Below are 10,927 nucleotides of genomic sequence, written 5' to 3'. Positions count from 1 at the left end.
AGTAAGTGCTGCGTGTGTCGCCAGCCCCGCCCTACTCCGCCTCCCGGTGCAGTCAGGCGGACCCACGTGCGCGGAAACCTGGGGCGGGGCTCAGCCCGGCCTTAGTGCCCGCCAACCCCCGGGGAAAGCTGGGATTAGAGATGTGTGCAGTGTGGAGAGCCAGGTTCATCTATACCGAGTTCTAGAAGGAAGAATTGGAGGACTCGGGGAAACCAGTAGGAAGGTGTGGGGCGGGCGAGGGGAAGTTGGATAACTAGAAGAGAAACTGACTTCCACCGAATCCTAGGGCCTCTGCACTCCAAAGGGGCAAGTGCCATGCCCCTAATCCCCACAGCAGGCCTAAAGATCAGGATCCTTCAAAGCCCTGTGCCTCCCCATCCCTCTCCCCACAGAGTTGACCTCCATCCAGGACTCCGAGGTAATGCTGAATTTTATTGACCCCTCACCCCTGAGTCCCGGATGTACCCTCCCCGCCCCAGAGCCTAGGCGGCAGTGAGCAAAGGCTAGCGAAGGGTGACTTTGGTACATCTGGAACTCAGCTTGGGCCATAGAGTTTGGGCGCCTAGAGTGTGCTCCCAAGGTCTCAGCTCCAAGAGGGTCAGGAGGCCTAACCCCCCAAGGCAAGCGGGTAGCAGTTGGGGCGCTCTTAGGCACCCTAATCCACTGCCCAGCGAGGTGGACGTAGCATTCTCACGCCACCAGCGTGGGCCGCCAAGGATGCCGCTCACGGGTCAGTTTGAGCGTGTAGCTGCGCAGGCGCGGGCAGTGCGCGAGGAAGGCGCGCCGCACAGCCGGGCGCACCACGCAGAAGCAGTGCACCTCGCGCAGGGCCGGGCAGCTTGCCGCCAGGGCCTCCAACGCTGCGTCCAGCTCGGCCGAGGCGGCGGCGTGTACTTCCAGCTCGCGCAGGTTCGCAGCGTAGTGACGAGCTGCAAAGTGCACTGGGCCTGCGGTGTCCCCGGAGAGGTTGAGGCGCAGCGCAGCCACAGGCACCGAAGGCTGGAGGACTCGGCGCACAGTGTGGGTGCAGAGCGCCGTCTCCAGCTCCAGCTCCACGGCCAGCCTCGGGTGGCGGCAGCGCAGTGCAGCCCAGGCCTGGTCTGGCAGCTCGGGCGCGCGTGTATCCTCCGGAGACGCGCACCGCAAGGCCAAGAGATCCAGAGGCGCACGGTCCGGTGCCGCCAGCACCCCGAGGGCGGCGTGGGATAGGCTGGCGAGGTGCAGGCCGAGGACGCGCAGGCTCCGGCAGGCCACCAGCAGCTCGAGCACAGAATCGGGCCCCATGCTGCCCACGAGAGTGCAGTTGTTCAGGAAGAGGCTCTGAAGCTGGGGGCAGCCGTGTGCCACCTGCAGCACCAACGCGTCGTCCAGCATGAAGGGCAAGCGCCGCAGGTCCAGGTGGCGCAGCGCACCGGCAGTCTGGCAAACAGCGTGCACCGCGCCCAGGACATCTCTGCCTGAGTCAAAGAGAGGCTTCTCTCCGCTGCACTCCAGGAGCAGGCTTCGTAATCCCGGTCGGCGGCCCACCAGCTCCTTCAGCAGCTTCGTGGCCGCCTGGCGGCTCGGCTTCTTTGCTGGCTCAAATTCCAGCTGCAGATTGTGTACGTGGTCCAGGCAGGCAGACAGACACGGCGGAAGCATGCCTTCCCACTCTGAGTCGCAGCTTGTGTCCGGGCAACACAGAAAAGGCACGGGCTGTGTCAGACAAGGGAGAGGGTCCTCTCCTCCCCCTCAGCCTAGGTTCTACCTGCAGCCCTGCCCTGGCACCCAGCTCCGACTATAGCCAGAGACACAGAGGCAACCTCTGAAGCGAAGAGGGACACCGCCCCCCCCTACCCATGTACATGCACACACCGTTTGAAGAACATCAGTTGCATTTGTCCCAGGTTGGAACTCTAGCAGGGGGAGCCTCAGATATTTTAGACATCAATTCTCTCCGGAAATTCATATCCTTTCTGGGCCACTCCCTGGGGGAACCTGCGGGTCATTTTATTTTTTGTGGGTCATTATTAAATCTCTCTGATTCCCCTTCTTCTCTGCACAGGGGATAATGGCCCCTAGCTACCACAGAAGGATTTCACAAACACTAAATGAATTAATATACATAAGGCACTTCAAACAGTGGCTATTATATAGGGAATGATCAGCAAATGTTGGAGATCAATTTGATACTAAATATGGAGTTATAGAAGGTCCATCAATGAGCCTCACCAAATAACACCTCCCACCCCCAGCACACTCAGAAAAAGGGCAGCAGCAGGGGAGAGATGCCAGCTCACCTAACTTTTGTGTCATGCCACACTGTGCTGCAGGCGGCAGCGGCAGCCCAGGCTCTGCAGACCTGGGCAGCGGTGGTGCGGTCCCGCAGGGGCAGGTGGCAGAAGATGAGCGCCAGCACCTCTTCGGGCAAATGCCCCCTGGGTTCCGCCATAGTCAGGGCTCAGGAAGCCTGAGGGGACACTGGAGCCTGGGTGCAGAAGAGCTAGTTACTGGGGGCTGGCTACAGAACTGCGGAGGCCAGTGCAAAGTGAAAATGAAAGATCTCTCATTTAAAAAAAAATAAGTATTTCAGGACTGTGACAGCAGAACATCTACTCAAGCAGGAAGCCAGGGGCAGGACCCGGTGCTGTGGAGCAGGTCACGGGCCCATGGAGTGGGCCTTGGAGGCCAAAGGGTCTAGCCATTTCCTAGAGGAGTCAATGCCTCCTCATGGTACCCTTCATACAGCGCTGTGGTCCTTCCATAGGACTCCCAGTGGCCAGTCTGCTCTCCACGCCTTTCTTCAGAAGCACGCTAGTTGCACTGGATACACCAACCTTTGGGGTGCTTTGCACTAGCAAAGTGCTTCTGGCTCACCTTTAAACAAACGCGTTCACACTGGATTAGAAATCACACCAACCTATGAGCAAAAGTCTATGAAGCCAACCACCCGCACTCTGGAGGAAGCTCTCAGATCTTACCTGGGAGAAAAATTCTTTCTTAGGAGGAAGTTAGGACAGTTGGCTCCAGACAACCCTTCCACCTCTCAGCTGGCCTCTTCTGGTCTTGACAGACAGATAGACATGCATGCCGAGTACCCAGCACTCAACCAGAGCTGACCTGAAGACCCAGACTAATCTACCGGTGACGGTGGGGGGTTGTTACTGATTTTTTCCAGAAATTGATCTTGAGGCATAGGATCCAAAGCTTGTCTGGAGGGCCACTGAGGGCCCTCTTTGTTTACCACACGGCATTCACGACCAGACCTATTGAATCAGGCTCTCCGCAAAGGGTGGGGTCGAGAATCCAGCATTTCTGATAGCTTCGGGCTGGGATGGAGTGGGGTAGGGGTTGGAGAGATGGAGTAGATCCACCCGCCCTTAGTGGAGGAAAAGTCACCCTTTCCCGTTCTATTGCTAGTGACTACAGGGTTAATGGGGCGGCAGCTTTAAAAATAAGATTTTTCATTGGCAAGGACTACGAGCCAATCCAGGAGCAGAGGCGCCCGCGGGGCACAGCTAGGCCCGCCCTGGAGAGGGGATGTACCCTCCCCTTTCAGGGTCCGCAAGTCCGGGTACTTCCTCTGGGTGGTTTGACAGGCTCTCTAGTATCTGAGGGGCCCCAGGATTCAAGTCCGGACGCTGATCTCCTAGCTTGGCCGGTTCGATCTCCGCAGACCCTCACAACCCGAAGAGCGGCCCTTTGGGAGGGAGAAAGGAGAAACGTGGGCGTCCTCTCTGACGTTGCCGATTTTATTTTAAGGTCCTTGTAAGTCTGAACAGCGTTTCGTTCTGTTATTCTCCTACACTGGGTCGCTAGGAATCGGAACCGTTTGCATACACAACGACACAAAAACGCTTGACACCACTCCCGGTTAAATGTCCAATGTCCCTTTGTCCCGGGCTCAAATTCGCTCTTGGAATTTGGGCCACTTGTAGCTTGGGGTTTCAGATACGTTCAGCCCAGCTTGAACTTCCTGGGACCATAGTTACCGCGTTCAAGTGACAAAGAGTAAACAGGTCAGCGACCAATGACCCCCGATCCCCAGGGAACACCACACAATTCTGGCCACCAGGTCCTGTTCGGCCCGTCCTAATCCCTGCCGGAGCCGGCCAGCCTCTGATCTCTAGGTCCCTGGCTGCTTCCTGCCGCCTGACTTAGGGCGCTGGTGTCTTACCTACACAGTGGAGGAGGTGGGCTCTGCTCTGGGGCAGGGGAATAGCTGCAGAGGACAGCTTGGCGGGCTGGAGCCACCCGGAACGGGATGCGGGGCGGGGCGGGGGTGGAGAGTGGGGCGGGGATGGAGGCGGGCTCGGCGGGGGCCCCGCCCCCGAGGCTCGGCGCACACCCGGAAGTGGCGCTGGTCTGGAGGAGCCCGGCGGGCGTGGGAACCTAGGCCCGGCCGAGGCGGCCAGGTTAGTGCGGAGGGTGGGTGGTCTCCTTAGCCGCCGTGAGAGGGGAGGCGAAATCCTGGTTCGGGAGCGGGAACTCGGCGCGGCTGTCACTGCCAGCCAGCCTGGTGGGCGGCCTATAGAGGCGGTAGGCATGGACCTTGCCCACTGTTGGTTTCAAGCCCGAACTAGAGACAGGACCCTGCGGGCGAGAGGGCAAGGAGGTGGTACTAACCCCACGTAGGTAGGAGCAGAGACCTCCTCCCGCCTCAGCCGGTAGCACGTGCGAACCTGGGTGGGTAGTGGGAGCCTGGGAAGCTCCCCAAGAGAGGCCGGGAGAGATGCAGCTGAGTAATAGGGTCACTTGGGGAGCGGGAGGCCTCTGTCCCGGAGGGGCCACGCCTGCCTGCAGGCTCTGCCCGCTCATCGGCTGGACAAGGGGCTGCCCAGGACTGTGACACTATGGCCACGTGGCACCGCGCCTGGCTAGCCCCTGATACACACACGGGGCAGAGTCGGTGCCCGGTAAGTGTTCCCAGGACGTAGTCCAGGCGCTTCCACCCAGCCCACGGGTGACAGTCCAGCTGGGTGGGGCGCGGGGCTTCCCAGGACAGGTTTCTGCGGCAGGACACGAAAATGGGAGTCTAGACCTCATCTCTGTCCTCGTAAAACCCTTTTTACCTCCAGCCTGCGGCCCTGTGTGACCGCCCACACTTGTCTAGCTCCAGAGTGAGTGCTTCCTGGCCTGAGTGGTGCCGGTGGGGGGTGGGGTAGGTATTGGACTGCTAACAGCAAGGTCAGCGGTTCAAACCCACCAGTTGCTTGAAGTAGGAAGATCAGGCTGTCTGTCTCTATGAAAATATAGCCTTAGAAGCCCTGTAGGAACAGCAGCGTTTGCTTATTTGTTCTTTTGGCAGGTCTGATGGGTAGCCTCACCCCACCCCACCAACTTCCACCCTTTGGGGGTGGGGCGCATATCCGTGGGCATCCCTCCCTAAGGCTGAAGGTTAGGAAGATAAGATGTACAAGATAGAAGAGGTAGGAATCTCACATCCAATGGTCACTCTTTCCCGGTCCTCTAGTCTCCCAGGCCCACATCCCCAGGGCCTTTCCACTTCTCTGCCCTCCTACAACCCACTGGTCACCTGCAGAATCTTGCTGTGTGCTTTTTTTTTTTTTTTTAATTTTTAACTTTATTATTTTGAAGGATTTCCCCTGTAACTCTCAAGAAATGTATTTATTTTACATAAAGTAGAAAGTATTGGTAGAAAATTAAAGTCACCCCAAATTCGACCATACAGAAAAAAACAATATTCACTCTCAAGTCATGTTCAGGTGATTGCTACTGATTAACTTCGTAAATATTAGCGTTTTCAACCCAACTACTGTGGGGCGGGGCGACTCCAGGAGGAGCCCTGTGCTCAGACCCAGGGCAGCACGGTCACCAGGTGTCATTTGATGCTGGAGGGTCCTTGGTCGCTGCACTCAAGTTAGGATGAGTCCAGGATCAGATCTGATCTGCAGCCCCACCCCCTCCAATGATGCCCAGGGTTATGGTCCTGGCTCTACCTGACACCCGCCCCCCTTCTGAAGTTCCCCATTATTCACACAAATAGATGCCTGCTGGGGCCACCCACCTGTCCTGTTCAGAACAGTGATACCCAGGGCATACACAGGGTCTCAGCACCTCTCCCCTCTGAGGGGCCCTGCTCTGGCTGGATGGGAAGGAATTCGTAGACCCATTTGAGTTGTGCATGACAAGAGCCCACCTCCAATGGCTTCGGATGAAAAGGAAATGATTTAGCCTGCGGAGGAGCTGCGGAGTCCAGGGTGTCCAGGCTTTGGGGACACCTGGTCCAGAGGCATAGTGCGGCTTGGAGCACGGCGCTCTGTCTCTTGGCTGTGTCTTCCAGTAAGGGCTCCTTAGTCTCAGCCAAGTAGTGGCTAAGCCGAGCTGGCCCCTCCAACCAGTTCTGCCCCCAAATGAAGAGAAGCAGGGCTGCCCCAACGAATGCTGACTTGCTGAAAGGCACATCGGAGATGCTGATTGCCTGGACTGGTAGCCAGAGAGAGGGATTCGCCCTCCCAACAGGTACTTGGAGGAGGAGGAGGGAGACGACCCTCATGTTCATTTGGGCAGGCTCACACTCACTCGGGCATAGTTGGAAATGAAGCTAGGAAGCAAAAGCACGAGGTAGTGGGAGTGCCGCTGAGAGAGCTGCTAAAGGCTCCAGTTTAAGCCAAGTCCAAGGCCAAGACAAGAGGGGCATGGGCAGTGGGGCAAGGCCTCCGTCCTGGAAGATGCCTCCTTGCTGTCAGCTGTGGCTTGGAAAAGAGACCCTGCTGGCCTGAGCAGGGGCAGAGCTGCTCTGGCCTCCGCTGTAGGATGGGCCCTTGATTCTCCTGCTACTCTGACCTTAGGCTATTTCCTCTCAGAAGGCTGCAGCGGGACTGGGCCTGTGCACAGCCAGTGGCATAGAGGGAGAGGCTGCCTGTGACCTGGTCCCAGCTGGGTGGGATCCAGTTGCAGTGGAGAAGATAATAATGGGCCACCACAAAGCTGTTTTCAGGTCTGGGGGTAACTGGGCGCCCTCTCCCTATACATACCCAGGAGCTGGGATGGCAGCTGGGCCAGAGGATCGTGAGGAGTGGGTGGGCAGTGCATACCTGTTTGTGGAGTCTTCCTTGGACAAGGTGGTCCTGTCCGATGCCTACGCACATCCCCAGAAGAAAGTGGCCGTGTACAACGCCCTGCGGACGGCCTTGGCAGGTGCGTAGCATGCTGCATGCCCTGTTGGAGTGTGAGAGACTGACTGGGCCTTTTGTGGGAGGGGCCAGGGTTGAAGGCCCAGCTCCTCCACCCCCTGGGTCTGGCTAAGCTGTGGCATTAAGAAAAAGATTTGAGACTTCAGGCTGCTTAGGCTGTTGTCTCTGCTTGGGGCATGTGTGTCTGTGTGGCGTCTGCCTGTTTGTGTGTTAATGGCCTGGTGTCTTCTCTGCCCCATCCGCCACTGGGCCTGCCGGCTCCTTTCTACTAACCTCACCTGTCTCTCTCCTCTTTCCCTCTCTTACTGCAGCACTTGCACAAGACCCCTCTCACCCTACTCACCGGTACTCACCCTATTGGACCCCCTTTCTCGTCTCAGGGCAGAGGCCACAGAAGGCTGAAGCCATGTGGGAGGGTGTGGCCTCAGCCCCAAAACGGCGAGAGCCCCCTCTCCTTCCGGGGAGCAGAGGACATGAAATGCCCTGTCCTCCCGCCCCGCCGCCTGCGTACTTAGCCGGCTTGGCTGCCCGGGCCACGCGCCTGTGGGCTGCAAAGCCCCATCCCATGTCCCAGCTGGGGTGAGAGGTACCCACCGGTGGTCTTGAGGTATTTCCTAACGAGGTGCCCTCGCGCCCCAGACTACGGGCTTCTCCCGCCCCCCACTCTTCCGGCCGCCCAGAGAACGGCCCGGCGTAGGGACCGCTTGTTGCCTGACTGCCCACCTCCGCAGAGAGCGGCGGGAGCCCGGATCAGCTGCAGATGCTCAAGATCCACCGGAGCGACCCGCAGCTGATCGTGCAGCTGCGTTTCGGCGGCCGGCAGCCGTGCGACCGCTTCCTCCGCGCCTACCGCGAGGGGGCGCTGCGCGCCGTGCTGCAGAGGTGCCTGGCGGCGGCGCTGGACCTCGACCGCGTGCACTTGCAGCTGCGCGCCGGCGCTGAGCTGCTGGACACCTGGCTGCAGGACGAGGAGCGCTGCTTCAACTGCATCTTTGCCCAGAAGGTTCAGCCGGGCCCAGAAGGGTAGGGTTGGGCGGGTGTCTGCAGCCCAGGCCCCCAGCGACGCAGCACTCTCTTCTGTAGCCCGACAGGCTGCGGGACGAGGAACTCGCCGAGCTGGACGAGGCCCTCCGGAATCTTCAGTGTAACCCGGGGCGACACGTGGAGGGCCCTCCAGTGTCCTCCTTGCAGTCCCAGGGCCCTGCCCCGTTGGAAGACAAGCCACCAGCGCCACCGTCTGGCCAGACTTTCCTCTTCCAGGGTCAGCCTATAGGTGAGGCGCACAGTGGAATTTGGGAGGAGCTTGTTCTGGGTCTGGTGGTCCAGGGCTTTGGGAGGGGACCAGCTCTGGGGTACCCGCTAGCTCACCCGGTCTCCTCATCTCCCCCTGCAGTGAACCGGCCGTTGAGTTTACAGGACCAGCAGACGTTCGCGCGCTTAGTGGGCCTGAAGTGGCGCAAAGTGGGCCGCTCGCTGCAGCGCGGCTGCCGGGCACTCCGGGACCCGGCGCTGGACGCACTGGCCTACGAGTACGAGCGGGAAGGGCTGTACGAGCAGGCCTTCCAGCTGCTGCAGCGCTTTGTGCAGGCCGAGGGCCGCCGCGCCACGCTGCAGCGCCTAGTGGAGGCGCTGGAGGAAAACGAGCTGACCAGCCTGGCCGAGGACTTGCTGGGCCTGACGGATTCCGAGGGTCGCCAAGTGTAGGCCCTGTATCCAGGGAAGAAGCCTCTGCCCACCACGCCCAGCCAGGGCATGTAACCATTCGATGCCTCTAGGGCCCCTTCTGCTGCTACTGCTGACCCCTGCCCACCCATGAGCCTCCAGGAGGCCACCTCACGCTGGAGCTCTGGGGGCAGGGGTGCACCCTGCTCTTGCTGGGGTGCATCACGGGGCATCCCACCGCAGATAGTAGGCTAGAGGCATGTGTGGGGGTCCTGCCCGGAAGAGGAGCTTGTGGCCAGTCCTTACCTGCTCATTTTCTGAAGTTACTCCTGCCCTGTCCAAGCATTGTCCCGGGTCCAGCAAAGGCTTGGTAAGCAAGGTGCATACCAGAAGCCTGCCTGGTCCCAGCTCACACTCAGTATGGGATACCTGTCCCCCCAAAAATAAAACGTAACCCATTGTGGGTTTTAAAATATATTACCTTAATTGTGCTTTGGAAGGTTTCTACAGCCTCTTAGGGTCCCATTCCACAGCCGAAAAGGTTGTTAGTGACCTGGCTCACAGCTTTCTCGGCATGTGGCACCTCACCTGTTCTGTTCGTTATCCTGCTTCCAGGAAGCCCATTTCCCAGCCCCATTACACTCTCACCTTGGTTTTCTTTTCTTTAACCTTGGTTTTCTTAGGAACAATTTTATTTGCCCTTTATCCACAGGTCATACAATTCAGTAATTCAGTCAGATCAAGAAGTTATAAAGCTGCCATCATATCCAATTCTAGAACATTTTCTTCTTCGTAGTCATTATTCATGCCATTATGGGTTTTTTCCCCTTCAAATTGTGGCAATAATGTACACAACAGAACATTCTCCAGTTCCACAGCATCTTGTTTTAGTCAGTGTCGTTGATTACACTCTCCGTGCTGTACAGCCGCTCACTTTTGAAAAGCCTTTTCCCAAGTATTCACCTTGGTTCTTAAAAGGAACTTGGACCTTTGGTCTCATAAAGGTGGCTTTTGTTAATTTTTCTTTTAAAAAATTATATACTAATTGGGAGTTAATACAGATGAACTCATTTCCATAGTTGGATCACGTAAAGCAGTATTATACAATTGCTACCACAATCGGTTTCCAAATTCTTCCGGGACCCCTTGACATCAGCTCCCTGGCTTTTGGTTTTTAAGAAGCCCTGATGGGTTCTGATCAGTGATATTTTCTAAGCCGATTGGTTACTTAGCCCCAAGGTGACCTTAGAGGTTAGTTTGGGTTCAAGGTATGGAGGGCAATAACCCATGAGAGTCCTCCAGTTCCATCCAGGCAGGTAGCCTGGCTTTGCTTCTGTAGGAACTTGAGGCTATGTTCTACATCCGAGCCCTGCCCTTCCCCTCAATCCCATGGCTGCTTTCTATCAAGGTGCAGCTACTGGACTCAGGGCAGGGGAGGCTGTGGTTTGGATCCTGGCTTTTGATGTGAGTAGGAGGAGCTTAGGGAGGACCAAGGCGGGGCCTAACCAATCCAGGACCAGAAAGGCTTCCCATGGGAGATGACATGTGAATACAGTGGTAGAAAGGCAATGTATTGGGCACAGCTAGCTTCGGGTCCTGAGGGTGGCATGCTGGAAGCACAAGTTGAAAGACTCTGGATCTGGGGCGTTTCCTGAGAAACCACTGAGTGAGGTGTGTGTGTAGGGTGGGGTGGGGGTGGGTAGATAGCAGGGATCTGGATAACCATCTAACAGAATTTGGATCTGATCCTAAAATAACGACCATTGAGAAACCTGGTTAGGGAGGAGGGGGAGGATGTAGAGAGGGGGGGATGGGCCAGGCTGGGGCCATGACTGCAGGGGTGGAGGGAAGAGGCCTGGTGAAGAGGACAGGGGTGGGTGAAGGCTTCCCCAGCCTTTCTGCTGATGCTAGCTGGGGGCCTGAAGCCAGTTCCCAGGAGGGGTGGGAGGGAGCCAGTGGGACGTAGGGCTAATTTTTAAAGGGAGAAAGAACACTGTTGGGAAAAAGTCTTCAGAGCAGCAGGCATGGCCGCTGGGACGAGGTGGCCACTGGACTGTGCGTGGCACCGGGTGGTTCCAGGAGTCTGAACGCTGAGACGGGGGAGAGGCTGTCTCCTGCAAGACCCACTC

General features: G+C 57.7%; 2 protein-coding genes across 9 annotated transcripts; one reads left to right on the top strand and one right to left on the bottom strand.

The window, feature by feature from the left end:
• Positions 1 to 412: 412 nt before the first annotated feature.
• FBXL8 (F-box and leucine rich repeat protein 8) lies at positions 413 to 4,226 on the bottom strand. 3 transcript variants are annotated; one of them, XM_045293849.1, is made up of 3 exons: positions 4,157 to 4,226; positions 2,280 to 2,467; positions 413 to 1,663 (listed from the first exon to the last, which is right to left on the bottom strand). In XM_045293849.1, the coding sequence occupies exons 2-3, from the start codon at positions 2,429 to 2,431 to the stop codon at positions 691 to 693; spliced, it is 1,125 nt and encodes a 374-aa protein (XP_045149784.1). In that variant the 5' UTR covers positions 2,432 to 2,467; positions 4,157 to 4,226; the 3' UTR covers positions 413 to 690. The 3 variants fall into 3 exon arrangements, with proteins under 3 accessions (XP_045149784.1, XP_045149783.1, XP_004704680.1); XM_045293848.1 differs by having other exon boundaries at positions 2,280 to 2,856; positions 2,961 to 4,219; XM_004704623.2 differs by having other exon boundaries at positions 2,961 to 4,219.
• Positions 3,583 to 9,275, top strand: TRADD (TNFRSF1A associated via death domain). 6 transcript variants are annotated; one of them, XM_045293851.1, is made up of 6 exons: positions 5,161 to 5,408; positions 6,982 to 7,140; positions 7,448 to 7,481; positions 7,868 to 8,139; positions 8,220 to 8,409; positions 8,530 to 9,275. In XM_045293851.1, the coding sequence occupies exons 1-6, from the start codon at positions 5,391 to 5,393 to the stop codon at positions 8,838 to 8,840; spliced, it is 984 nt and encodes a 327-aa protein (XP_045149786.1). In that variant the 5' UTR covers positions 5,161 to 5,390; the 3' UTR covers positions 8,841 to 9,275. The 6 variants fall into 6 exon arrangements, with proteins under 6 accessions (XP_045149787.1, XP_004704900.1, XP_045149789.1 ...); XM_045293852.1 differs by lacking the exons at positions 5,161 to 5,408; positions 7,448 to 7,481 and adding an exon at positions 3,583 to 3,747; XM_004704843.2 differs by lacking the exons at positions 5,161 to 5,408; positions 7,448 to 7,481 and adding an exon at positions 4,323 to 4,394.
• Positions 9,276 to 10,927: the final 1,652 nt, after the last annotated feature.

The sequence above is a fragment of the Echinops telfairi genome, unplaced genomic scaffold, assembly GCF_000313985.2.
Source record: "Echinops telfairi isolate 266 unplaced genomic scaffold, ASM31398v2 ScPeMD7_2291;HRSCAF=2852, whole genome shotgun sequence".
Lineage (NCBI taxonomy): Eukaryota > Metazoa > Chordata > Mammalia > Afrosoricida > Tenrecidae > Echinops > Echinops telfairi.
This window is presented reverse-complemented; position numbering and strand designations above follow the sequence as displayed.

Excerpts from the sequence above, each read along its gene's own strand:
- TRADD (XM_045293850.1), top strand. The coding sequence starts at position 6,354 with ATGAAGAGAAGCAGGGCTGCCCCAACGAATGCTGACTTGCTGAAAGGC. Across the intron at positions 7,141-7,867 it reads CCTGCGGACGGCCTTGGCAG|AGAGCGGCGGGAGCCCGGAT; the intron begins GTGCGTAGCATG and ends CCACCTCCGCAG. Across the intron at positions 8,410-8,529 it reads CTTCCAGGGTCAGCCTATAG|TGAACCGGCCGTTGAGTTTA; the intron begins GTGAGGCGCACA and ends CTCCCCCTGCAG.
- FBXL8 (XM_045293849.1), bottom strand. The coding sequence starts at position 2,431 with ATGGCGGAACCCAGGGGGCATTTGCCCGAAGAGGTGCTGGCGCTCATC. Across the intron at positions 1,664-2,279 it reads TGGCATGACACAAAAGTTAG|CTGCGACTCAGAGTGGGAAG; the intron begins GTGAGCTGGCAT and ends CCCGGACACAAG.